Consider the following 23,463-nt stretch of genomic DNA (forward strand, 5'->3'; position numbering starts at 1 on the left):
CATAGAAACCGGTCAAAGTTTTTCTCTATCATATGATTCTGACCAATCAGCACTCAAGTTTTCTTTATCGACCAATCGGAATCGGCGTAGCGTAAACCGAGCTGTGGCAGCGCGTCTTTCGAAGTTTTGAATGAAAAAACTCATTTTCAACACAGCAAATTAAAATATTACCGACAAAAAATACTTTTATTATACCAGAAATGTCGCATTTTAACTTCGAAACGGAGCTGAATGATCTTCTAAAGCTCGATGCACCGCTAGCGAAAGGTCCTGCACCGAGATGGCAGCGAAAAGCGAGCTCTGGTCGATCACAAACATCGCCACTCCGAAACTCTTCACGACTGAACACAAGCACAAAGACGCCTACAAAGACGCCGAAATCTTCGAATAAAACACCGCTCACGGCAAAAACTCCAAAGACGCCATCAGAAGACAGATTTATTGCTAACAGAAGCAGTATGAACTTCGAGGCAAATTACTTTAAATTGGTTGCAAAGGGACCACAAGACGAAGAGAACGAAGCTGTTAGCCCGACCAAGCAAGACTTCCAAAAGAGCATGGCGGACAATTTGAACGGCAGCGAAATCAACGCAAGAATTCTTGCATATAAAAATAAAGCACCGACACCAAGAGAAGGTAAAGGAAGCCCTTCATTCAATTGTTAATTTAGTGAAAACTCGAGTCATTTAGCACGCGAGCAAATAAATTATCAGCCGCATTCTTTTGGAAGAGCGAGCGAGTTCGCGCTTTGATTTTCACTTACTACAGCACGCGCTGTGCTTTGTTTGAAAGCATGGATTCATTTGCATCTGTGATGTTTAAAAGCTATATGATTTAAATAATTCATGACTACACTTAAATTTCCAGGTTATATGAACGATCTCCGAGTTCTGTACAGTCAGAGCAAAACGACCTCTGTGTCGAAGAAGAAGAACTGGCGACATGTTCCACAAGTCCCCGAGAGAATACTCGATGCTCCTGATCTCATCGATGACTATTGTAAGTAATGCTACCACAAACACTTGGATAGGCATATTCAGCTTCCTCGGTATCTTTCTCGAGCTTAAATAAATCTCATTTATTATTCCTGTGGTTACATATATGGTGGAAGAAATTTTTTTTTTTTTAGTTTAGGAACTTTTTTGGCCAATTCAAGAATCTGCCCTCTTCCTCCCCCCCCCCAATCCATTGAATATGACAATGATTTTTCTAGTGAATGTGGAATATGCATTCAACATCAAAGTTAGATGTGTTAATTATTCATATTTAAATAATATATTTTTGCTCATTTCCAGATCTCAACTTACTGGACTGGAGTTGCAATAACCATCTTGCAGTTGCCCTTAGTGGGTTTGTGTACCTATGGAATGCCAGCTCTGGGGATATTGTCCAGCTTTGTAAGATGGACTCGCCTGACTCATATGTTGGTTCCGTCTCATGGATTGCTGAAGGAAACTACCTAGCCCTTGGTACTAGCGATGGTGCAGTCGAGGTAAATTTGTGCTGAGCTGGTCACTTTTTGTGGAAATATAACGTCAACATCAAATACTAGCCCAGCAACAAATATATGATTTTAAAATATTGCTATGGAGTAATGATTGTGTTACAATTAGGAACTTAAAAAACCCTTGGTTGAGAAAGTTTCGCAGATAGAACTGAAAATTTGATGTACAGTATCCCTTTTGAATTCCAGCTTTGGGATGTTGAAAGCCAAAAGAGGATCCGTAATATGACTGGTCACCCATCAAGAATAGGGGCCCTTTCATGGAACTCCTTTATTGTGTCCAGGTATGTAGACTACAATAAGATTAAGTTTTTTAGTGTTTCAGTACACATGGGGTGTGGTTAACCAGTGTCCCAACTCTGTATTGAGGTAGTTAAGTATACAATGACTTATAAGTCAGATGACTCAAGCATTTTTGCACTGAACTCTCACACTTTCAAACAATTCTTGACTTGTTAACTGCATCTCCCAGCTGCCGCTAACATGATTTAATTAATAAATTTAATGTTTGCAGTGGTTGTCGGAGTGGTAAGATTCACCACCATGATGTGCGAGCTGCAGAGCACCACGTCGCAACTCTGGACAAGCACACCCAGGAAGTTTGTGGCCTCAAGTGGTCACCCGACGGCAAATACCTGGCAAGTGGTGGCAACGATAATCTCCTGAACATCTGGGATGCAAACATCAGCGCTTCTGGCATCTCTACCAACTCACTCTTCTGCTTGTCCCAGCATCAGGCAGCGGTTAAGGTACAAATAATAATTATTCTTTTATTTGCTGGAGTGATGGTACTCCCTACATTATTAACAGTTTTACTGTGGTTGGATTACATCACAGTGCCATTAGTCTGAAAACTACAATATCTTATAGGTTATATGGAACCCTCTGACAAAAAGGTTAATTATATGGTATTGTACCATCTTTTAGCATAAGACTGTCGCATGACATGTCACATTTCTTAGCATAAGACTGTTGCATGACATGTCACATCTCTTAGCATAAGACTGTTGCATGACATGTCACATCTCTTAGCATAAGACTGTCACATGACATGTCACATCTCTTAGCATAAGACTGTTGCATGACATGTCACATCTCTTAGCATAAGACTGTTGCATGACATGTCACATCTCTTAGCATAAGACTGTGACATTTCACATCTCTTAGCATAAGACTGTCACATGACATGTCACATCTCTTAGCATAAGACTGTCACATGACATGTCACATCTCTTAGCATAAGACTGTCACATGACATGTCACATCTCTTAGCATAAGACTGTTGCATGACATGTCACATCTCTTAGCATAAGACTGTCACATGACATGTCACATCTCTTAGCATAAGACTGTTGCATGACATGTCACATCTCTTAGCATAAGACTGTTGCATGACATGTCACATCTCTTAGCATAAGACTGTTGCATGACATGTCACATCTCTTAGCATAAGACTGTCGCATGACATGTCACATCTCTTAGCCTAAGACTGTTGCATGACATGTCACATCTCTTAGCATAAGACTGTTGCATGACATGTCACATCTCTTAGCATAAGACTGTTGCATGACATGTCACATCTCTTAGCATAAGACTGTTGCATGACATGTCACATCTCTTATTGTATGTTCTCCTCCCATTCCAGTGCAATATAAAGATTTGTATTTAAATTGCGTTTCCACATCTCTAGGCATTGGACTGGTGTCCATTCCAGCGTAACGTCCTGGCAAGTGGTGGTGGCACAGCAGACAGACAGATCAAGTTCTGGAATGCTTCTACTGGTAGCTGCCTCAATAGCATTGACACAAAGTCTCAGGTAAATATCAGATAATCTGACATAAATACAGATCCTAGAGTTCGATAAGGGAGACAGATGCAAGATGAATACAGCAATATTAATATTGTAACATGGTTCCCCCATGGTTCCACCACTGATTAATACAGTTCATTCACATTTCTCAGGTGTGTTCAATCCTGTGGTCCAAGGAATACAAGGAACTTATTTCTAGTCATGGGTATGCCCAAAACCAATTGATTGTCTGGAAATACCCAAGCATGACCAAGATGACTGAGCTGACTGGCCATTCTTGCCGTGTCCTGCATATGGCGATGAGTCCAGATGGCCAGACAGTGGTGTCCGCGGCAGCTGATGAGACACTAAGACTCTGGAAGTGCTTTACCACTGATCCCACCAAGAAAAAGGCAAAGACTGCAAGCTTTAGTAGTAGTTCGATCATAAGACAGGGCATTCGCTAGATAAAAAGACTTAAGTGGATGATTATTGAATGTATTAGTTTGTTTTATAGTCAGGATTATAAAAAATGTATAATTTTGACACCATATACAGTACATTTCATGTGTCATTTCAAATACAAATGAAGATAAAATATTACATTTCAAGATTACTTGCACACGATTAGGAGATGGTGTCCAAATTTGACCTATGATAATCAAATTGTACATAATATATTCTTCCCTGGGTAATAGTGGTTATTTAGGATATTGAGGGAAGAAAAATTAGGCAATTATTATTTCTATGTTTACATCAACAATATTAAGGGACTTCACCCTTGGGCTTACTTAAGATAGCATCATTTAAGATGCATAAAGTACTTTTAAAATGTTGAAGGTTAGAAAGCATTTAAAATTCTAGGAAAAAAAATTCAAATAAGTTTATTGTAAATAAAAAGGGAATTTACATGGTTGTAATGCTTGTTATACTTAATAGATGGCTGTTATCTGTCGTCCTATAATAATATAATCCAACACTAAACTCATACACCCCTGGAACTCATTAGTTTTCACTGTTTGTTTTTTACTAAAAAAAAAAAATTCTGTTACTAGCCTGCGTGCAGCCGGAAATAGTTCGCAGATTATTCTGTTACATTCTGACAAACTTTCCCCTGTTCCTTAAAGAATGTCAATCAACCACTCCTTTGTTATTGTTTATCATTGAAAATACAGAGGTTTATTCACAAGAACTTCAAAATAACAATCTAAAAATTAAGTCTAATACATTATTGATGATATTTGATTGAAAACATCTCGGTTACTCTTTTGAATTAGCTGATGGGAATGGATGCTTGTGTGACTGCATAAAACAGCGGCTTGATTGGCTTTCTTTAAACTCATATTTGTCAAACTCTACACTTACTCAAAAATTACCATTTTAATGTTACATTCCTTTGATTCAGATTACTAAGTTTTCTTTTCACAGGAATGCTCAGTTGGGATTAGCTTTTGTTAGATTTGAGATAAAATAATTGATATTTGTAGCAGTTATCTTGCGTCCATTGTCTTCTCTCTAGCAATGACGGACTCCTCAAACTTGACCATGAGGGTGGTGCCTTTATGCCAATGGGCTGTGACTTTTGCAGGCTGAAAATAAAATTAGCATTGAACATTTAATGCAATAAAGACTGATACAAAGTAGGCAATTGAATACCTAATGCAACAAGGACTAATTTTGAGTGGAGGTCCCATCCTCATTTGTGTTAGAGACCACCTGTATTCATAAGTGGACAAAAGTGATAAATACTTACAAAGTTACATCCATGTAGTACTGCTTCAACTATCCCAGCCACAAATGATGCGCAATTTAGACTCCCTGAGAGGTATTAAAAGATGCATAATAAGTTACATATTAAAAATAATGAATGTTTGTAGCTTTGTTTGTAACTTATTGAGGTTGATTCTCATTAAGGGTGTTCGGAATTTAGGTGTTATGCGACCTTGGTTGCTACGCTGATGTGCGCTCTTGCAATTTAGGCGGGAAAAAATCGCTTCCGGTTTGAAAATGGCAGGCTTTTCAAGGCACGCACGGGTTTGTTTACAAACTTTTCGCCTGTTAAAAATGTTTCATTATCCCCCTTTTGCAACAAGATGTCTCGTTTTTAAAGGGACTATTTTATATACAATTTATCATTATCATATGCTAAAATGCCGCCAACTGGGCGTAGCAAAAAAAGGAAAAGAGGAACAACATGATCTTGATCATGTTAAAATGCAGTACGCAAGAAGATCTAAGCCTGAGATGCGGCTTGTTAATGCCCGATTTTCGCTAAAATCCATGAGTCCACTCAAACAATCAAAACAACCAGTGCCTGTGAACCTTTTTCCAGTATATCCAACATTGTTAGCGTGGTAAAACATTATTTTCCGTGCAATTGTGAGTCCCAAAACAAAACATGGCAGATTGTGCCATGCACTAGATTTGTGGCTAAGAAGCCGCTCCAAAAAATAGTCTGTGCCACAGCCCCAGCATTATAAACGACTTCTGGTCGCACAAAAAAGGTAAAATGGCACCCTAAATTTTTAAAATCATGACAATTTTTTGTACAAAAATATTGTTTAACCTTTTTTGTTAAAAACTGAGCATGGAATAAGGCATACCGATCAAAATGAAAAACATATGACCAAAATATCCCAATGGCTTGCACATTTTAATTAAAATTGGTCTGAAAAATTGATTTTTCCGTATTTTTTCAAATCCATGCTCACGTTTGTTCAGAAAGAAATTATGAATACTCTGGACTAAAAATCCTTTGAAAAAAAAAAATTCAAGGAAAGGCAAATAAAAGCTTTTTCTGCTGTGATGACGTCACCTAATGACGTCATTTTAAACATAACCATTAAGTTGACTGTAGTTATTTACAAAAGATTTCCAGGTGGATACCAGGATTGGCTGAGGGGTGCACAGTCATTGCTATCTTATGGAAAAAGCATAGTATTTGAAGATTTCTTAAGAAATTACCTTCTTTTTGGTGGCCATTGCACCCTACCCCCCCCCCCTTGTGGTATGCGCCTGATTGCATACTTGAATTCTTGAATTCCTACCTTTGTCTTTCGGAACTGAAATAAATCTGTTGACAAGTGGCTCTTTCTCTATAATGTAATCTAACGGTAGTTAAGGAATACAAAATATATAATGTTCACTTGGGTGTTGTGTACATAACCAAGCCAATAAGAAGCAAGCCATAAAGGATACAAGTCTTGTCATCATCATTGGCTTGCTCCAGTTTATCAGCCTCCTTGCCAAACAAGGACTGAAAAATATGAACACACACTCTTCTTAAAATTGCCTGAACCCAGAGTGCCTGACTAGATTCCTAGTAGTCACCTCTGTTTAGAGAATTTCACTCACAGGGGAATCTAGCCTAAGACTTTCCACGACTCCTTCAATGACTCTTTTCTAGCAGAGGTCTCTCAATAATCAAAATAGTACCCTAACAGCAAGCATAATAGCTTTGCCATTATTCTTTAGAGAAAGGCGTAGAAAAAGGGTAGAGGGGTTGGCTTTATGAAGACTATTTGATAGGCTTAAAATGCTTGTAACATGCCATGATATACTTCACCTTCCATAAGACAGATTTAATGAAGAGTAGGATGTTTAAGACCCTGACTTCCCTCTTAAGTCCCTTCTCACGTAGTACTAGCACATCAAGAATCCTGGCTCCAACATGCTGCCCAAGATCTGACAGCCTAGGGAAGAATGGCATGATTAGATTTTTCATGCAAGCAGTCTGAGGGCGTTCTTATTATCTTCTAATTATGGGGAGGCGCTTATTCAGCTTTACTATTCAATACCCGCTCTTGTTAGATGTCGTCTTTTGGCTACGCATCTATGTGCAAATGTTTACCACCCCTCCCCTTGTATAGATAAAGTTTATCAAATATCTAAACACCATAGACAACGTGTTATCTGTATGTTGGCTAAGTGTAGACAACATGAAATGTCAGCTACGTGTCTGCACGTCAAATTGTATCCACCCGTCCCCTGTTCATTGTTTAAACTTATTTAGCAAAGTTAAGTTATTTATGACAAGAAGAAAAGCATAGCGAAGTTCATTTTAATAATTAAAAAGTAGACAACATGAAGGTGAAGTTATCTTTATGTCGGCTATGCGTCAAATGTTATCCACCCCTCTCTTGGTCTCTGTTTGTGTGTGTTTTTTAATTTTAGCCGACACTGGATGAGGCTTTTCATTGTCTTTTGGATTGTAGATGCTTTCGACATCGTTCATGAATACCCAGAAAAAATTCTTTTTGTCTGTTTACATAATGCCAAATGAATTCTGCCAAATTTGACAAGTAATGTTCTTTCTTTCACCAGCTATTTTTCATCTGGCACCAGTGCCCCTCGATCTTGTTTGTGTGGAAGCATCTTCATTCATGAACTCATTCGAGTGGTTCATCATCTATGTCTCTATGGTTTGCTAAGTTGATGTAAACTCTTCAACAGTCTGAAACAATCGTCATCCCTAGCCTGATCCACAAACGAAAGGGCACCTTTTAGTTTCCCCATGTTTTTCGACCTACTGAACAAAATATTGAAGTCAGATGACAAGAATGCTATGGGCGGTGCCTAGCTTCTCTGCAAACTGTTTTCTGGTGAAAGTGTTTCGGATAGTTCTGCCACCGAGAAGAAACGAGAAATCTCTGCTAATGTAACAGTTACCATCACTGAAACCACACAAGTTCCATTTGCAGCAAGGTAAATTGCCAGAATGGACCAAGGCCAAGGCCTTCTGGACAGGTTCCTTTTCCTTTTTCTGCCATGCCTTCGACCCGCCATCAAGGGAACAGCAACCGCTGTGGAATGGTTGAAAGACCAGCCTCTACAAGATGTCAATGACAATGTTGTAGATACGTTCAAACAGCACTGAGAGCAACACATAATGAATTCATTTCCATATCAAGACACTCTCCAACTCAATGCTCTGCAAACGGCTGAGATTCAAAAAAATAAACGAGGCAATCCAAGAAGAAAACTCCATTCCTAAGTGCAAGAAGATGGACATAATTAAGAAGGTGGCAGCGGCACTCCACATCTTCAACCACGTTGCTGGGTCTCTTCTGGACGAACAGAAACTCAACCCAACGGTACCTGCCATAGAGGCCGAGTCTGTGTAGTGAGCAGAGAAGCTCATACTATATGCTGATTCGCAAAAGCAATTTGAGACAGAGGTAAGTCTGATATTGATAAAACTCATTGTTGGCGTTAAAACTTATATATCCGCTTCAACATCTCATGTCCATCATGTCATGGAAAAAAAACAAAGTTCCAACGCAAATAGCCCCAACAACATACTGTTATCTAAATAATGTGACTGCTGACTGGGTCTATTTAATTTGTGCATGGATATGCATTAAATCATTCGCAAAAGGTCTCCACCTGTATTCTAGCAATTATATTTATCTTTGTTAACATCTTTGTATTTTTTTTTTATTATCTTTTACAGTTTATTGACACCTGCGGGTAGGCTGTGTGGATAACGAGGCCACGCAACCCCGAATTAAAGATGTCAAGGCCACCATTCTCAGCTTTAACGGTGCCATTGTCACATATTGTGGCTTCCAGCAGTTTGGCCGAGCGCATTGGAGTTTATGGCAAACACATACCGGTCCATGTCATTAGGTAAGTATGGCCGACAAGAGGGTTTGTCAAGACGGCGCCAGCCAACATTGCTTGGGACCTCTGCGAGCCTCACTCGTACCCAAAGGAGCAGAACGTAGCGAAGAATATCCTGACAGTCCACTCATTGGTGGGAGCACAGATCTGACAGGCCCTCACAAACGCAGGACATGTTGCCACCGACTTTTTTAGTTTCGATTCCAGTTTCATGGAAACAACTTTCCATTTTTATCTGACTTTAATTTTGACAGGTGACCTTTCTAACATATTGTAGATTACCTTAATTTGATATTTATATAGATTATAGTTCCAATACAAACATAAATTTGTTATATATTATTGTATTTGTGAACTTTCAACAATTGTTTTGTCTAGGTGTTTGTTCCAACAATTTCAAGTGGATTTGCCAACATGTTTATTCGTATAGAACTTTATAGACTTCAATTAAAATTTATCATTGTTTATCATTGAAATGATCAGGTTGGGTTAAGGTTAGGGTTATGTCTATTTCATCTGAGCACGCATACATGCGTAGCCACTTATACATTTGCTTCATTTTTTTTATGTAGACCATGCCTCCCATTGTATATTTGACGTGAGCATGCGTACATACACGCATATACACTTATACATTTGCTTTGTTCTTAAAAGATGATGTTCAGGATATGAAGACCACCCTCCCCTTGAATCTTTGACGTGAGCATGCGTACACACATAGCCATTTATACATTATATAAAGACCACGTAGGAATCCACGAATAGCATTGCATTACCATCCGCGTTTTTTTTTTTTTTTCTTTTGCGGGGTATTTACTTCGATCAATAACAGTATCTATTAAGTATTCTATCTCTCTAATCGCAGTGGTTGTAGAGAGCTATAATGAGATTTCATCATTTGGAGTTCCCTGATGCGGTTAAATGGTACAGAAGTCTACTAAAATGCCTAATGCTTACTTTGTCTGTAGTTCGGGGACTGTAAACACCCGATTCTGACAGTATTGAGTCATTTCCGAGAACAACAGCGCAAACGTGCTCACATTGATCTAGAGAAGAGAAATAAACATCTCAACACAGCACGCTATGTGTAGAGCATGTCCAATAAGTGATCACCTCATTTCTGCCTTTGCTGAGCGGCCGGTCGAGGATATTCGGCGTTCGACTTTTGCCAATGCGAGCCTCCATCTTGGATTTTTTTTTAAGCTGGGTAACCACGCAAGGAAACATCAGGCCTGGTTAGTAAATCAAGCTGAAAATCAGGCGCGGTCGCTATGCGTCCTGACTTTCAAAGATGGCGGACGAAGTGAATGCCACAGTTCCTTCAGAGGCAACACGAAAGACAGTAGTTGATCGTTATTTCTCCCGAGGATATATGACAGGTTTGTATTGCAAAGCAAAGATGTAGCCAGTGTTATTATTTAACTGATGGATTTATTTCTAGACGTGAATGGTCGTTGCGGGGAAGACCAATGCGTTCTGCTGCATTCAAACAAGTGAGTTTAGATTAGAATAATAACAAAATACGGCGCAGACTTGTTAGCAAAATGCGATCCAGAGACAGTCAATCAATCCCCTGACCTTAAAACGCTATTTTTATTGACATTCCCTGAAAATTGTTCACGTTTTTTCCACGTACAGGATCTGTGTGGTGACAGTGTCCCCAGAGCACCCACTAGTGAAGGAAAAATGTGCAATCACAAGTATCAATTTCCAAATAAGTTCCAAAATTAATCGACTTGATAACCATGTATCTGGTAAATCCAAGAAAGGAGCACAGTGGATGATGCCAGATGACGCACTATGTGAAGTGACGTGCTCTAATGGTACTACTTATACATTGAACAGGTATGCATTCAAACCAAGACCTGCAGTTTTATTTTATTTTGCTTTCGCATGTTTTATTGTTGTTGATGTTGTTGTAGACAACAAATTCCAAGCAGTTTCCTGATATTACCTTGTGTGCAAAAATTGATCTAAGTGTACAGAATTTTTACCTATAATCAATAACCTCAAGTTGAGCCTAATGTGCTAGAATTCTAGGAGAGCCTCAACTTTATGCTTTTATCTTGTAAGCCTTAGCTTACAAGACAAAAAGATCTAGTAAAACCCTACATTGCTTGGTCACAGACAGAATCAGAGTGCAATACCAGATACACACTTAGATCTCACGGTGTACACAAGAATAATCCATGTAACACAACTTGATTTTCGTCATTTGTCAGTCATGTATTCTACAAGAGTTGCAATTAAACAAATTTATATATCTATCTTTAGCATGTGTATGTTTAACCTGGGCTATTGTGGTTAAACAAATAAAAACAGGGGTTTAGGGTAGTAGAGTTGCTTGTTTGGAATATATATATCTATTTTTTTTCTTTTTTTTAGTGAACCTTGTTGTTTACTTTTAAACGTTTTTCAGTTGTATAAAAGGAAAATTAGTTGAAATCAACCAAGAGCTACTGAAGACTCCAGAATTGATCAAATTAAAGGTATTATTTGTCCTGAATTAGGATACCAGTGTTATGTGTTATTGTATTATGACACACATTCTTCTTCTCTGTTGTTGTTGTTGTTGTTGTTTGTATAACTCAGGATCTAGTAAAACCACCAAAACCACATTCTTGGATAACAATCCATATCAATCAATTGCTGTCCTTTAAAAGAGCCTGTGGCAAGCTTGTTCTCAAACATTAGAGTCTAGGCCTTATTTTTTAAAATGGTCTACATTAATTGTCTACATTAAATTTCTCAGCATACACATTTACACAATACACATTAAGAAAATGATCTAATCAGACTCCCAAAAACTGTAAGAGAAAGTCACCGCATCCCGACAAAAATAGCGAATGGGGAAAAAGAGAGCAAAAAAATAATCGACTTCCTCCGTCAAATATCAAATTGTCCGACCCTTAGGAGACATGTTGCGCTTGACATATCTCCTAGCTTAACCAGCCCTTTATGTCCAAATAAAGAATTGTTTCTTGTTGTACTCTAAATGTGTGTTTTGTTTGTTTGTTTGTTTCTCATTGCTCACTCTTAATATTGACTCTCATGATTCCCAAAATAATTTCCTGCCTCTACGTTTGTGGTGTAGTTGCATGTTTTGTGTTGTAATTTTTAGCCAGAAACTGATGGATTCATTGCCGTGGTGTTACCAAAATTAACCGAAGTCAATGAGTACTTTGACAAGCTGTTATCTCCTGAAAGCTATCATCTTTTGTTAGACAAGAGGAAACTAAGTGAACAAGGTAAATTCAGCAAGGTAATATGCCGATATTTCTTTCTTCTAATGTAGTTTCCAGTTGTTTCATTTTTTTTTAATTTGTTCTATTCTAGGGGTAACACCAGAAGGTCATGCAAATGAACAAAATGAAATAGAAGCAAAAAGAATAAAGCTGACATGAGGGTCATCTTTAGAAGAATGGCAACATTGTGTTTCGTCCTTTTTTAAGATCGAAGGCATGTCTGGAAAATACCTTGTACATATCACAGAGAATTTAAAAATCTTTTTCATTATTTTAATAATGTCGCTTCCTTGTTTAGATCGTAAATCTAAGATAGTCTTGCGCGCTTTTTAACATACACGTGACAGGCTGTTTGGAGTGTATAATTCTGTTTTCTTTTACTGTAACATTACGTTCGGTCTCCGGTTTGCAAACCAAGCCTATATAAAAGGGCACCAAAATATCGTTCCCCCGCGCATGTAATTGCAATTGTTACTAAGCCTTTTTTCGTCAAAAATTATTCCCATTGTTGGCCCAACAGGGAACCCATCCCAAAGGGGTACGTGTAACGGGGAAGTGTTTGCGTAAAAACTAATGGCTAAAAGGCGCGCGTCCTCGCCGATAAAAACAAACAAAACAAAAATTCTTGGACAGTTGGAGAGTGTCATAGAGATGTTCAATTGACGCAGATAATAATGTTCCGGATCTCCTGTGCTAGAATGTAATTAGAAAATATTCAACTGTGTAGTATGTCAAGCATGACACACGCTCGCCATCGAAAGAAGATCCACGCGCGCTTTTGACGTCACGAAGGAAGATGACATCACAATGTACATCATTATAACTCCTCTCTTCATGAGAGCGCGAAAGAACAATGCTATGGAATACAATCAAAAGCCTCGAGATCCTCGAGAAACCAGAAGCGATTTTCAACCGGAGGCTCACAGCAAATCCGCATTACCCCTTTGAAAGAGGAACCGATAAAACAAGTAAGTACAAAGAGAAAGAGAGTGTTTACAAAGAGGGAAACAAATGTGTGACATAATTTCTCCCATTCTAATAATTTCTTGTTATAAATAGCCACTGGAGCTATTAATAATAAAAAAACACAACATCATAAGCGTTGGCTATGAAGTGCGCCTGTGCTTTGTTGGACCTACCACGTCTATTTTTTGTGATAAAAGGCAATATGTAAGATAGATAAAATAAAAAGTAGTGTGATCTTACAGATGATGCAATAAAATAAAAAATTCTCAATGACGCCAAACTTTTCCTTCGTCGTCCTCAGAATTCATCCTTCATCTGAGTAGCCGTCGTCACATCTACAGCCTGTTCATGTTCTCCACGTCCGTCGTCATTCTCATTTTTTGGTCCATCTTTGAAAGCGCTGGGGTAAGGGGTGAGATAACTTCATACCCAAAGAACTTTGGGATAAAACCGCTATTGAATCGAATTAGCGTATTCCTTGGTGTGGGAAGAAATATGCGCACACAATCAGAGCCGCTTTCTTGAAGTAATTATGATTCATAATCCTGAAAAACGTTATTCGTGCGCTTTGTGTGCTAGAAGGCTTGGCCAAAGCGAAGTTAGGAGACACCCAGGCTACAAAGTGTTGTTTTCTGCCCAATACTTTTCCTTGTTCGGCCGCTTCCGCTCAAGGTTACAGCGTTCTTCTTACTTTTAAGCCGTAATAGGTATTTTGTGTTTTTCCTTGCATAGGTCTATTGACCTAGTGCTTTTCTGGTTTGCTAGCATGCCTTTGCCTAGCGGCATGGTTTTCGTTTCCCTGGCACGTGACTATGTATTTACTTATTGGCACGTTTTTGTTTCCCTAGCAATTTATGCTATTCCCCGTGCTAGTCAGCATAATATCTGGTTTGCTCGCCTGGGAGAGCAGGGGAAAGCGTACTTGCGAGCTTGACTTTAAAAAGAAAAGATACAAAGTTGTGGCAAGCGGTCACCCTGTGTGCGGTGGGGAGTTTCACAATGTGTACATACGACTCAAGGCCCAAAAGCATGGTAGGTGTTCGCATCGGTACCCTGTGTATACGTAAGACAAGACACAAGGCGTTCGCAAGACCGTGCGTATAAGGGGGGTTTTCTTCTACTTTTCCAGTACTTGTTAAATAATTCAGTATCTTTCTCACTTATTCCGTTGCACTTACTACAAGAGCTAGGAAAAAACGCAAAAAAACGTTCTTACTGTGAAATTGCTCCGGGTCATCTTGTCAAGCCCCCTACACTGCGAAAGCTTCGTTCTCATTTCAGTCAGTTCTCTGTGTTCTTGTTTATAATAGGAGCGGGACAGATGTATTATTACGTGGTGTTTAATGGGTATCACGTGGTCGAACAGAAGATCACTTCGTATTCCAAGAACGATAAGGTAACGCTCTGTGATCACGGGCTGTAGGATGGCCCCAGTCTTAAAACTGTAACGCCACTAAAGCACTATAATAGGGGATACGCACTTCGACTGAATTAACTAATCAGTGGTTAACTGAGGCTTTGCGTTCTACGAACATTCTCGGTCGCTAGCATACACGGGTCACTATGCATACAGCGCATTGAATTGGAAAGCGAATAAATAGGTGGCAGGATAGGGGAGGGAAGGGGGAGTTTCCTATGGTGGATAAGACTAAACATGTGTCATCTGCGTTACTTCATTATAGAAGATGCGCATCCTAGCAAAACGCCTTGCCGAGAATTTAGATATAAATTTCTTTGACGTTAAAGCCAGTTCCAAGGAACGTATCCTTTAAATTGTGTATTGGTGATTTATAAACCATTCGTTCAATCTCGCAATCGAACTGTCGCCATCATGATAGATTGTTAGAACTGTAGAAAAAAGAATGTTCCTACACATTTTTGCCACCGTTTTTTTTTTCTTTTTTTTCTGCATTTGAAAATAGCCTTGTCCCTATTGGAACCTGCAGTACTGTACGTGTGTTTGTATATGGGTGGGGTGGGGGAGGGCGTGGTCGCGTTATCAGTCAGACAAGCGACTCTGAAAAACCTGTTTTTATCTTTCCACGAGATACAGATTTTCACTTATCCCGCAGCCTATCAAGACTATTAGCTATCCTTGACAGAATTTTTCAGATGTCATCCGCCATCGACGACAACCGATCAAAGACAACGGAAGCTTAATTGTGTGAATTTACGAATCTGTCTCTTTACCAACAAATACTTATCTCGAAATAAATGGAAGTATAACGTTTCTATACGGTAACTCCGCCTGCGTGTCAAGTACATTTTCATGTATTGCGAGACTGTGTTACAATTTGGAGCGGCTCAAAAGGACAAGAACACAGAAATAAGATATTGGAATTTCAGGAGGTGGTTTATAGTTGATACTAAAGTTACTAAGCCAAAAGATTTAATTTCAATTTATCTGTCTTTACCATTCAGATACCGGACAGACCCTTGTTGCCCCCCTCTCATGTCCGATTATAAACAACTCTATCTTAATTCTGATCTGATGCACTGTTGTAATTCCAGAGCTATAGCAGTCAACGAAATGTTTGGGCGGGCACAGGCACGCCTATACTGGCTATTTTCTTATGAAAAAAAATATATATATATATATTGGTGGAGGGAGACGTGTCCCTGCTATGGCTTTGAATTCTGATATGTTTCAGGGATAAAGGAAGGACTGTTTTGATCATGATCTGATGCAGGGGTAAACAACACAGACTTTATTTGTGCTTTTAATTCTTCCCTTACATGCAGTTCATTGTTCACCCTAAGGCGTGTCACCACATGCACATTGTTCATCATGAATTACAAGTTAAATATCAAGGTCTGTGACAGGTGGTCCTACCACAAACTTCAGTAGTTCTACTCTAAAGGCTGCATGATTGCTAATACAAGTCAGGCGCATACCTAGGTGGGGGTGCCTGAGTGCAAGCACACGCCCGGCCAAGAAGTTGTTCATTTCTTATTGTGGGATTGTCAAATACTATCCCTTTTTTTCCCTACTCAGCAAACCTTGGGTACGCACCTACAGGTCTAGTCTATCTAATCTTTACTAGTCTAGTGGTAATAACAGTAAACTTCACCCAAAGAACTTAGCCATCCTCTGCTAGGGAAAAGGTCATTTGATGCCTTGACAAGGGCAAATTAAGGGTTACCAGGTTCATCTTGTTTATGTTGGGTTACAGTAGGAGGCTATTTCAATAAATATTATGAAATGTCTACAATATACATATCATGTTTTGTTTATATTCCACACTCTCACTCAGTCACCACACTTTCTAAACGCACTCTCTAGTCTACTGTATGCATATCTGTGAAAGTGTACATCGTCTAATATAAGAACACAAACACTAAACACTGGTTAATTGGGTACATTTTAAATAAGTAAAAAGTAATAAAGCAAAGTAACACTTAAAATAATGACAAATTTTCAAAAAAGTGTTAAAAGAAATTGCTTAGTGCCACAACTAGATGTAACACTACATCATAAAAATTAGTATAGAACACATTTTACCTATAGAAAAGTGATGTGATTATGCACTCGCATAAGCTAGGAGGGTACAGAAAAGAAGCAGTTATGGCAGAGGCTGTGATTACGTGAAGTTATCACCACCAAAAAGACTCAACGCTACCAAATACACAATGGCCAATCAACACAGCTCAACACCCCAAACACAATATTAGCATACAGACACATCACCTATCTCCACTCAATCAAACACACTATATCACATTTATATAAAACTATACTTTCATTGTAATGCACACTCCTTCAATCACCTTCATGTGTTTATCACTAAAACCCACACTGTCATCTGTGTACCATGGCCCAAAACTTGAAAAAGGTTTATAGAAGAATTAGAGGCATTTCAGCTGAATATCCAAGCAAAGAAGTACGAAACAGTTAAGAGAGAATAGCTTTTATCAAGGCAAAGCTCTCTGTATGTAAGAAACAGAGTGGTCCAATGCTTTCATTTGTAGCCATACTATTAGACCCGAACCACACCATGTAAAGACCCGCACCAACAAAGAACCACTTTTTAAAGAATGTTGTAGAAAAATAGTTAACGTCTGCGTGCTTGAAAGAATTAGTTATCTGCAAATGTTGCAAACCTAAATTTCCTTGATGGAAAACTGATATAAAGTAATAGCATTGCGGCATGCATTGATTTAGATACTGTTCTTTTCATGTCCTATTTCAAATGCATGCAAATTCGGATAAAACAACAGACTTTGTCTATCTGCATGCACATGAATTGGCAAATGGAAAGAACAGTGACTAAACTTTGTGTAAGGCATTTGGTCTCCAAAGTGCCATGCATGCCGAGAATGCCTCCGTACCTTCTAGGCCAGACCAGCTGAGCATTATAGGTACAACCTAATCCAACCTATTGGCATATATTGATCTGATCTTTATATTACATCTGATATAGGACTATTCTATGCTACTGTCATATTTCTATTTACTTAATGCTAGTAGGGTGATCCCGGCGGCACAGAATCCTCCCACTGCAAATATGCTTTTCCAGACTGTCTGAGATGACTCAGAGAAGTATTTGACAAAGCCATCCTGTAATGACATCAAACATCAAGATTAGCCTCGCTTACTGCAGCCAATGCCATGGATACCCTAAAAGTGCTTCCAACACCCCCGTCATTTTGACTAAGTGTCGATAATAGAAACACCTAAAGCATATTTGCGGATTAGTGGTTGGTTTGGTAGCAATATGGTGTCTGCTTTTATGAGTATTTTGATAACTCAGCAAAAAGATTGTAATCACACACACCAGGGGTGAAGCGTATTGCCCATAGGGAAGTAAGACAAGATAAAGCAAACTGCTCAGTAAATATTGATTTGTTCCTCTAACCGGAGACTGCGAGGTGAAATATATTCCGCCCTGTCTGGATACTTGAATGATAATTTGCGAGTACTGACGCAGCGAAATGCGAACAAAAAGCTAATGAAAATTGCTTCCTAAAGTAAAACCCAAGCAATCAATTATGCATTGAGATCAGTTTACAGCCATTCTGGCAGGTTTGAAAAATAAAGACATTCATTGAGCCTGATGACGAAACCTTTGGGATATTTCCTACAGATGTGAAAATATATTTTATCCTCAAAAAAATATGTTTTACACCCTTCGCGCAATATTTTCCCGCGAAAATGGTTGTCGGATTTGATCGAAGGGGAAACAATTTTTGTTGTTCTAAACAAAAGTTTTCTTTGGGCATTTACTTCTAGATTTGATGATGATGTAATAATATAAAATAGTAAATGCCCGAGTTTTTTTTTAAACTCACCCATCCTCCGTTTTCCATGATCCAAGACAGAAGATTATCAGCTATAAAGGAAGGGATCCATTCGACGACATGAGGAACCATTTCCGGTCTTTCGCTTTCGATAAAATGATGAGCGACAACTCCGCCGAATGTGAACAGAGCAACAATTCGACCCCAGTTGATTCCAGTTTGGAATATCTCCTTGGCTACGCTGAAAAACGTCGATCTAGCAGTAGCGGGCGTGATTCCAAGCTTTGTACACGCCGTCTCGAATAAATCTGGGTATTCCGCTTCCATGTGCGAGGCGAGAGAGCGCAGTTTGTTTTCTGACGTTGAAGGCGAGTGAGGAATAAGATAGCCGCGAGGCAAGCCAGCTAACTGGCTTTGGTCGAATTTACTGCGTAGTCTATATGGTATGTAGTCGACAGTTAGGGCAAATGCTTCCTGAACAATGTCCTTTTCTAGCGCCGAGAAGGCTGAAGTATCGAGAGTATGAGAAATGCCTTCCGCAGCTAATGCAGCTGTCGCTCCGGCCATAGTTGATACGTGAATAGTTTCTTGTTTATTCGTAGTTGCGTACTGGATTTGGTTCGTTTTTCAACACTTTGTCCTTGAATGAGTGGTCGTAGTCGATGGTTTCCAATTCTCTTGTATTCTCCTTAGGAATGATTAACTGTAAAGGAAAAAAGGTCAAGGATTAGAGCTTTACGGGCGACAAATTTTTATGAATAATGAGTACGATGACCATTCAGTGCGTAGAAAACACACGCCACAAAGTGCGCCTTACAAATCGAACTCAAGAACTTACGGTATGTCGTAGGTCAATTAAATCCAGGTAAATCGAAGGAAAAATGCTTTAAGAGTTAGTTGAGCAATGCAGTGCAGAGATTGTAAAGGAGAAGACACAGCGAAGCAGGCGCAAAGAAGGAAGTTTTTCGACAATTGACAAGCAGACCAACGGCGACGATCTAGCAATGGCGTAGTGAAAAGAGCGAAGCAGCCCTTTGATATGGGATTACGCGCTGTGATTGGTCAAGAGTCTAGTTACCTGTCAAGCTATGCAGACCATAAGACAAACACACTTTAGTGGGTTGCGCTTTATCGCCAATAACAAAACAGAGCCTATGATGAAACTGGCGAAATTTCCCTTTCAAATGAGAGACTACAATTTTGAACTCTCAGTGGGAGAGATTCCAAACGCTATCTAAATAATATGCAGAACCAATATTTGATCTTTTAGGCCTTTTCCCATGGAATAGCTATTGGACAACAACAAAAACAGAATATCTACCATTGTTTAGAAACGTTTTAACATTTTGTATCTGTACTCTCTTATAAGATAAAAAAACGCTCTAACAAAAAACTTAATAATGAGCCATGTCTTGAGAGCAGTTCTAAGTTGAACTTAGTTTTGAGTTTCATAAATTATAGTTTCGAAACATATTTTTCTCGAAGCAGTTGCTAAGGGAACGTAGTTTTACCAACATTTGTCATTTTTACGCTCCTTCAGTTCTTCTGCCTTTTTTTTTTTGCAAAAAATCATTTCTACCATTATGAATTATTGATTACGTGGACGGGGGGAAATGTTCAGGTCCAAATGCTTTGCATGTTGGGAGGTAATTCGTGGTTTCAGCATGGGTTTTTCGCACGTGCGAAACTTGTGCCGTCCATCATCTCTCGAAATATACGCAAGCTGATTGGTCCACAGACAATAGCACACGATCTTTTGTCCACAAAACAATAACACGTCACTCGATGGAACCACAGAATCGTTGATTGACCAATCAGAATTGAGCATTCTATCTATCAAAGGTCAACATTGCTTCGACTTGGCAGGACTTCAAACTTTGGTGAAATATAAACGCAGAATAATTTTTGAGCGGGAACTTTTTTTGTTGTGAGCAAGGAGAGGAGAAAACTGACACCGAGAAACAGAAAGCAGGAGTCATTGCTTATGGCTATGCGATTGGTTCGCCTTTAGTGAGCGGTGATCAACTCCTCGATAGCTGAACTTTACAGGTACATTGCTAGAAAAACTCCATGACATATCGCTATTCACAGATTCTAGTGCAACAAGTTGATCAAAACAAAGTTAGGAATCAATTATACCTGCTTTATGCGTAGCACTGTGAACAGCTTGAATAGCTAAAACCATTTGGAAGCCAAAAAACCCAACCTAAGCGAGATATGGGGTGATTCGCGCAGATGAGAAAAGCCGATAGCAAAAATAATAATATTGAACCAGGCTAGTCTCGTCTAGCCATAAAACCATTTTTTTTCCTAAAACACAGTATTTTATTTTAATACGCATTTTTCTTTTTATTATTAAAGACCCTTTTGACGGATCACATTTTGATGGCGTTTGTTATTTCGTAGAGCCATATCGCTGTCATATCCGGGCAGAGAAAAAAATAAAGGCGGTGGTATGATTGTTGGTGCGAGTACAGTAGAGGGGAATGTACCGGAATCCAGAACGGTTTTGTCGCCGAAGAGCAAGCAGAAGTTCGAGAAAAACTTGACAAAGAAATGTGACGTCCAAACGTATAAAGACATCGGCAGAATGCTTGCCTTAATCGGCGATCAACTAAACAGCCTTCCAAAGCTGAGAATAGAGAATGGAGACAGCTCGAATGGCAAGAAAGTTAGACCTGCGGGGTCATAAATACACGGTGATAAAAAGGGGGGGAATGGTGTAGATACTGTACAGAAACAATTTTTTTCTTTTTTCGACAAAGAAATGGCATTCGTCGTCATATGATGTAAAATATGCTTTCATAAATTAAATATTTTTACTGTTGCTGTTATGTAAGATCGCGGATGTTAGGATGTTTATCAACATCAAAATCAAAACATATGTAAATATGAATCCGATCGTTGAACCCATAGGCGCACTTTATTATGGCTCGCGTTGCCTAGGGTTTCTATTATCAATGTTTAAGGAACCGGAACTTCGTAAGTTAAAAAAAACTACTCAGTAGGTCAGAGAACAAAGAGGCGTTGTACACGAACTATGAATAACCTCACTACCGTTCTTTAAATAACATATGTAAGAAAATAACTAAATCGTCGTTTAAAATGTCCTTAAGTTATCAAATAGATATAAGGGGAGCACCGAATATAAAGAAGATGTTCCAAGGTCATTTTTAAATGAAGTGAGATTTGTTTGTAATGTATCTTTCGTGTTTGAGACTTTGATCCTCACGCCATTATGTGATTGTGGTAGTTAACGTCGCGTGCCCTTGTGCTAATCGCTAGGTAACTCCTGCCAGCATTGTCAATAACTACTGATCCATGTCCGGCCTCAACGACACAGGTCTGGACAGATAACCCCACTATACTAGCCAGCTAACGGACTACGTGGAGGTATACTCGAAGAGACAGCGGTCTTTGCACGCACTCATCGACGGTTCTTGTCGCGTGTTTTATCGCGGTCAAAGGAAGAAAGGCCTGCGTGCGTCATCACTGTTTTATTATTATTACTATTATTTCAAGAGATTATCCTAGAGCCCGTGGGTCCAAGCTGTGTAGCCGCTCCCTCTCTCGCCTCTTGTATGATTGCCGTCGGCGCTCGCTCAGCCTTCGGCTTTCACTGTCACACTCACTCGGGATAGACCGAAAGGGAATCAATTACACACAGGGAATCGCATCACTGAAATAACGATAGAATTAAGCAAATTCCCGTTCTATCTCTCTGTGTATATGTCACCGACCACACAAGCTTTGGGTCGCTTGGCGACCGCGACCCTTTGGGAGTCTGAGAGAGCACATTTCAGTAAGTCTAAAATAACGAAGGTGCGACAGAGGAATGCCGGCGAATCACTCACAAGTATATATATATATATCAATACATAAATCGTTATTAGAGCAGTGCTCAGCCAACATCTATTTCGATAAACGATAGTAAAAGTTAATCGACATGGGTGACTGTGAGAGTACTAAGTCACACTTGGCGCCGAAGCTAAAAGAGAAAATTTTAAACTACTCAATAAAATAGATATTACCAAAAATGAACCGTTAGGAGATTTTTCCTTAAAAAGTTCACAAAAAGAGAATTCGTCGATCAGTACACTCAAACGTTGTCTGACAGTCATCAGACTACGAGATTTTTTTTTTTTTTGCATCCCCACCTTAGAAAGCATAAGTTCAAAAGGTCCTTATGAACCACCTTTAATTTCTTAATTAAAAGGGAATAGGAAAAAAACGTACACAGTAGCAAAAAAAAAACTTTTATGCGAGAAAATCATCTTTTTCGGGATATGTTTCGCACCAAATGTCACAAGATTTTGATTTTTTTTTTCTTGACTTATAGAAAGCATGTAATGGGAAGAGTGAGACGTAACCAATACAGAGTACTTGCATTATTACAAGCAAAACTGGCACACCATGTTTCAACAAGAAACTCACCTTTTCAATTTCTACGCTTTTTCCGCAAATTGCTCTTTTTGCTTCCAACTCCACGCAACCAATGAATGAACCAATGCAGCTCTTCTTTGATTTCGTAAGGTCGTTGTACGTGCTTATGTAATATTAATAAGTGTTCGTTCGGGTTTATTGGACTAAGTCCGAAGAATACGCACCATAGATGGACGGTATGACAGTTTTACAATAAGCGTCAAGGAGGAAATGGCTCTCTTGTTAAAATAGACAATGTCAGGTCACGCTAGGTATATGACCGGCTATCACGGGACACAATGAGGCAAAAGCCAGACTTCCTGGCGCAAGAATCCGTGCTGAGCCGCCAGTTTCCTCCGTTTTAGGAAAGCAAATCTAGCCTGTTTTAATAACCGATTTTTATTTTCTCACGAGAAAAAAATGATTTCCTAAATGACGGGAAATACTCGTAATTCACAATTATCAGCGTACTAGTGTGATCTTTATGAAACGTAGGCTTGCGGTTTTCATCTTGCGCTTGATGGCCGGTGACTCGATTTTTCACGAGGTTTTCAACAATCCCGAGACGAACACGTGTTAGCGACTGCTGACCAAGCTTTGGCCATTACATTTCTTTGGTTTGTGTCACGAGATTTCATCATTATCATCATCGTAATCATTTCATTATAATGATAGAA

General features: G+C 39.1%; 4 protein-coding genes and 1 long non-coding RNA gene across 7 annotated transcripts; 3 read left to right on the forward strand and 2 right to left on the reverse strand.

Moving 5' to 3' along the window:
• The first annotated feature begins 115 nt into the window (after nucleotides 1–115).
• On the forward strand, nucleotides 116–4,208 carry LOC5504943 (cell division cycle protein 20 homolog). Its single transcript, XM_001625750.3, has 7 exons — nucleotides 116–636; nucleotides 868–999; nucleotides 1,296–1,492; nucleotides 1,694–1,788; nucleotides 2,019–2,253; nucleotides 3,195–3,320; nucleotides 3,467–4,208. The coding sequence occupies exons 1-7, from the start codon at nucleotides 201–203 to the stop codon at nucleotides 3,758–3,760; spliced, it is 1,515 nt and encodes a 504-aa protein (XP_001625800.2). The 5' UTR covers nucleotides 116–200; the 3' UTR covers nucleotides 3,761–4,208.
• Nucleotides 4,162–10,159, reverse strand: LOC5504931 (trafficking protein particle complex subunit 5). Its single transcript, XM_001625763.3, has 7 exons — nucleotides 10,029–10,159; nucleotides 9,873–9,961; nucleotides 6,859–6,985; nucleotides 6,492–6,549; nucleotides 6,341–6,400; nucleotides 5,047–5,111; nucleotides 4,162–4,882 (listed from the first exon to the last, which is right to left on the reverse strand). The coding sequence occupies exons 1-7, from the start codon at nucleotides 10,140–10,142 to the stop codon at nucleotides 4,784–4,786; spliced, it is 612 nt and encodes a 203-aa protein (XP_001625813.2). The 5' UTR covers nucleotides 10,143–10,159; the 3' UTR covers nucleotides 4,162–4,783.
• On the forward strand, nucleotides 10,146–15,368 carry LOC5504944 (protein Abitram). 2 transcript variants are annotated; one of them, XM_001625751.3, is made up of 11 exons: nucleotides 10,146–10,294; nucleotides 10,357–10,408; nucleotides 10,554–10,760; nucleotides 11,335–11,404; nucleotides 12,037–12,163; nucleotides 12,252–13,128; nucleotides 13,428–13,531; nucleotides 13,975–14,158; nucleotides 14,437–14,522; nucleotides 14,809–14,887; nucleotides 15,239–15,368. In XM_001625751.3, exons 1-6 carry the CDS (start codon nucleotides 10,207–10,209, stop codon nucleotides 12,317–12,319), a joined length of 612 nt encoding a protein of 203 aa, XP_001625801.2. In that variant the 5' UTR covers nucleotides 10,146–10,206; the 3' UTR covers nucleotides 12,320–13,128; nucleotides 13,428–13,531; nucleotides 13,975–14,158; nucleotides 14,437–14,522; nucleotides 14,809–14,887; nucleotides 15,239–15,368. The 2 variants fall into 2 exon arrangements, with proteins under 2 accessions (XP_001625801.2, XP_001625802.2); XM_001625752.3 differs by lacking the exons at nucleotides 10,146–10,294; nucleotides 10,357–10,408; nucleotides 10,554–10,760; nucleotides 11,335–11,404; nucleotides 12,037–12,163 and having other exon boundaries at nucleotides 12,319–13,128.
• A 451-nt stretch (nucleotides 15,369–15,819) lies between these two features.
• LOC5504933 (bcl-2-like protein 1) lies at nucleotides 15,820–22,905 on the reverse strand. Of its 2 annotated transcripts, none has more exons than XM_048727256.1 (3): nucleotides 22,799–22,905; nucleotides 18,416–19,067; nucleotides 15,820–17,684 (listed from the first exon to the last, which is right to left on the reverse strand). In XM_048727256.1, exons 2-3 carry the CDS (start codon nucleotides 18,929–18,931, stop codon nucleotides 17,574–17,576), a joined length of 627 nt encoding a protein of 208 aa, XP_048583213.1. In that variant the 5' UTR covers nucleotides 18,932–19,067; nucleotides 22,799–22,905; the 3' UTR covers nucleotides 15,820–17,573. The 2 variants fall into 2 exon arrangements, with proteins under 2 accessions (XP_048583213.1, XP_032229199.1); XM_032373308.2 differs by lacking the exon at nucleotides 22,799–22,905 and adding an exon at nucleotides 19,203–19,374.
• On the forward strand, nucleotides 19,436–21,567 carry LOC116612533. The gene is made up of 2 exons (XR_004293950.2): nucleotides 19,436–20,413; nucleotides 20,771–21,567. It is a non-coding gene; the product is annotated as an uncharacterized LOC116612533 (long non-coding RNA).
• Nucleotides 22,906–23,463: the final 558 nt, after the last annotated feature.

This window comes from Nematostella vectensis, chromosome 1 (assembly GCF_932526225.1).
Source record: "Nematostella vectensis chromosome 1, jaNemVect1.1, whole genome shotgun sequence".
Taxonomy (NCBI): Eukaryota; Metazoa; Cnidaria; class Anthozoa; order Actiniaria; family Edwardsiidae; genus Nematostella; species Nematostella vectensis.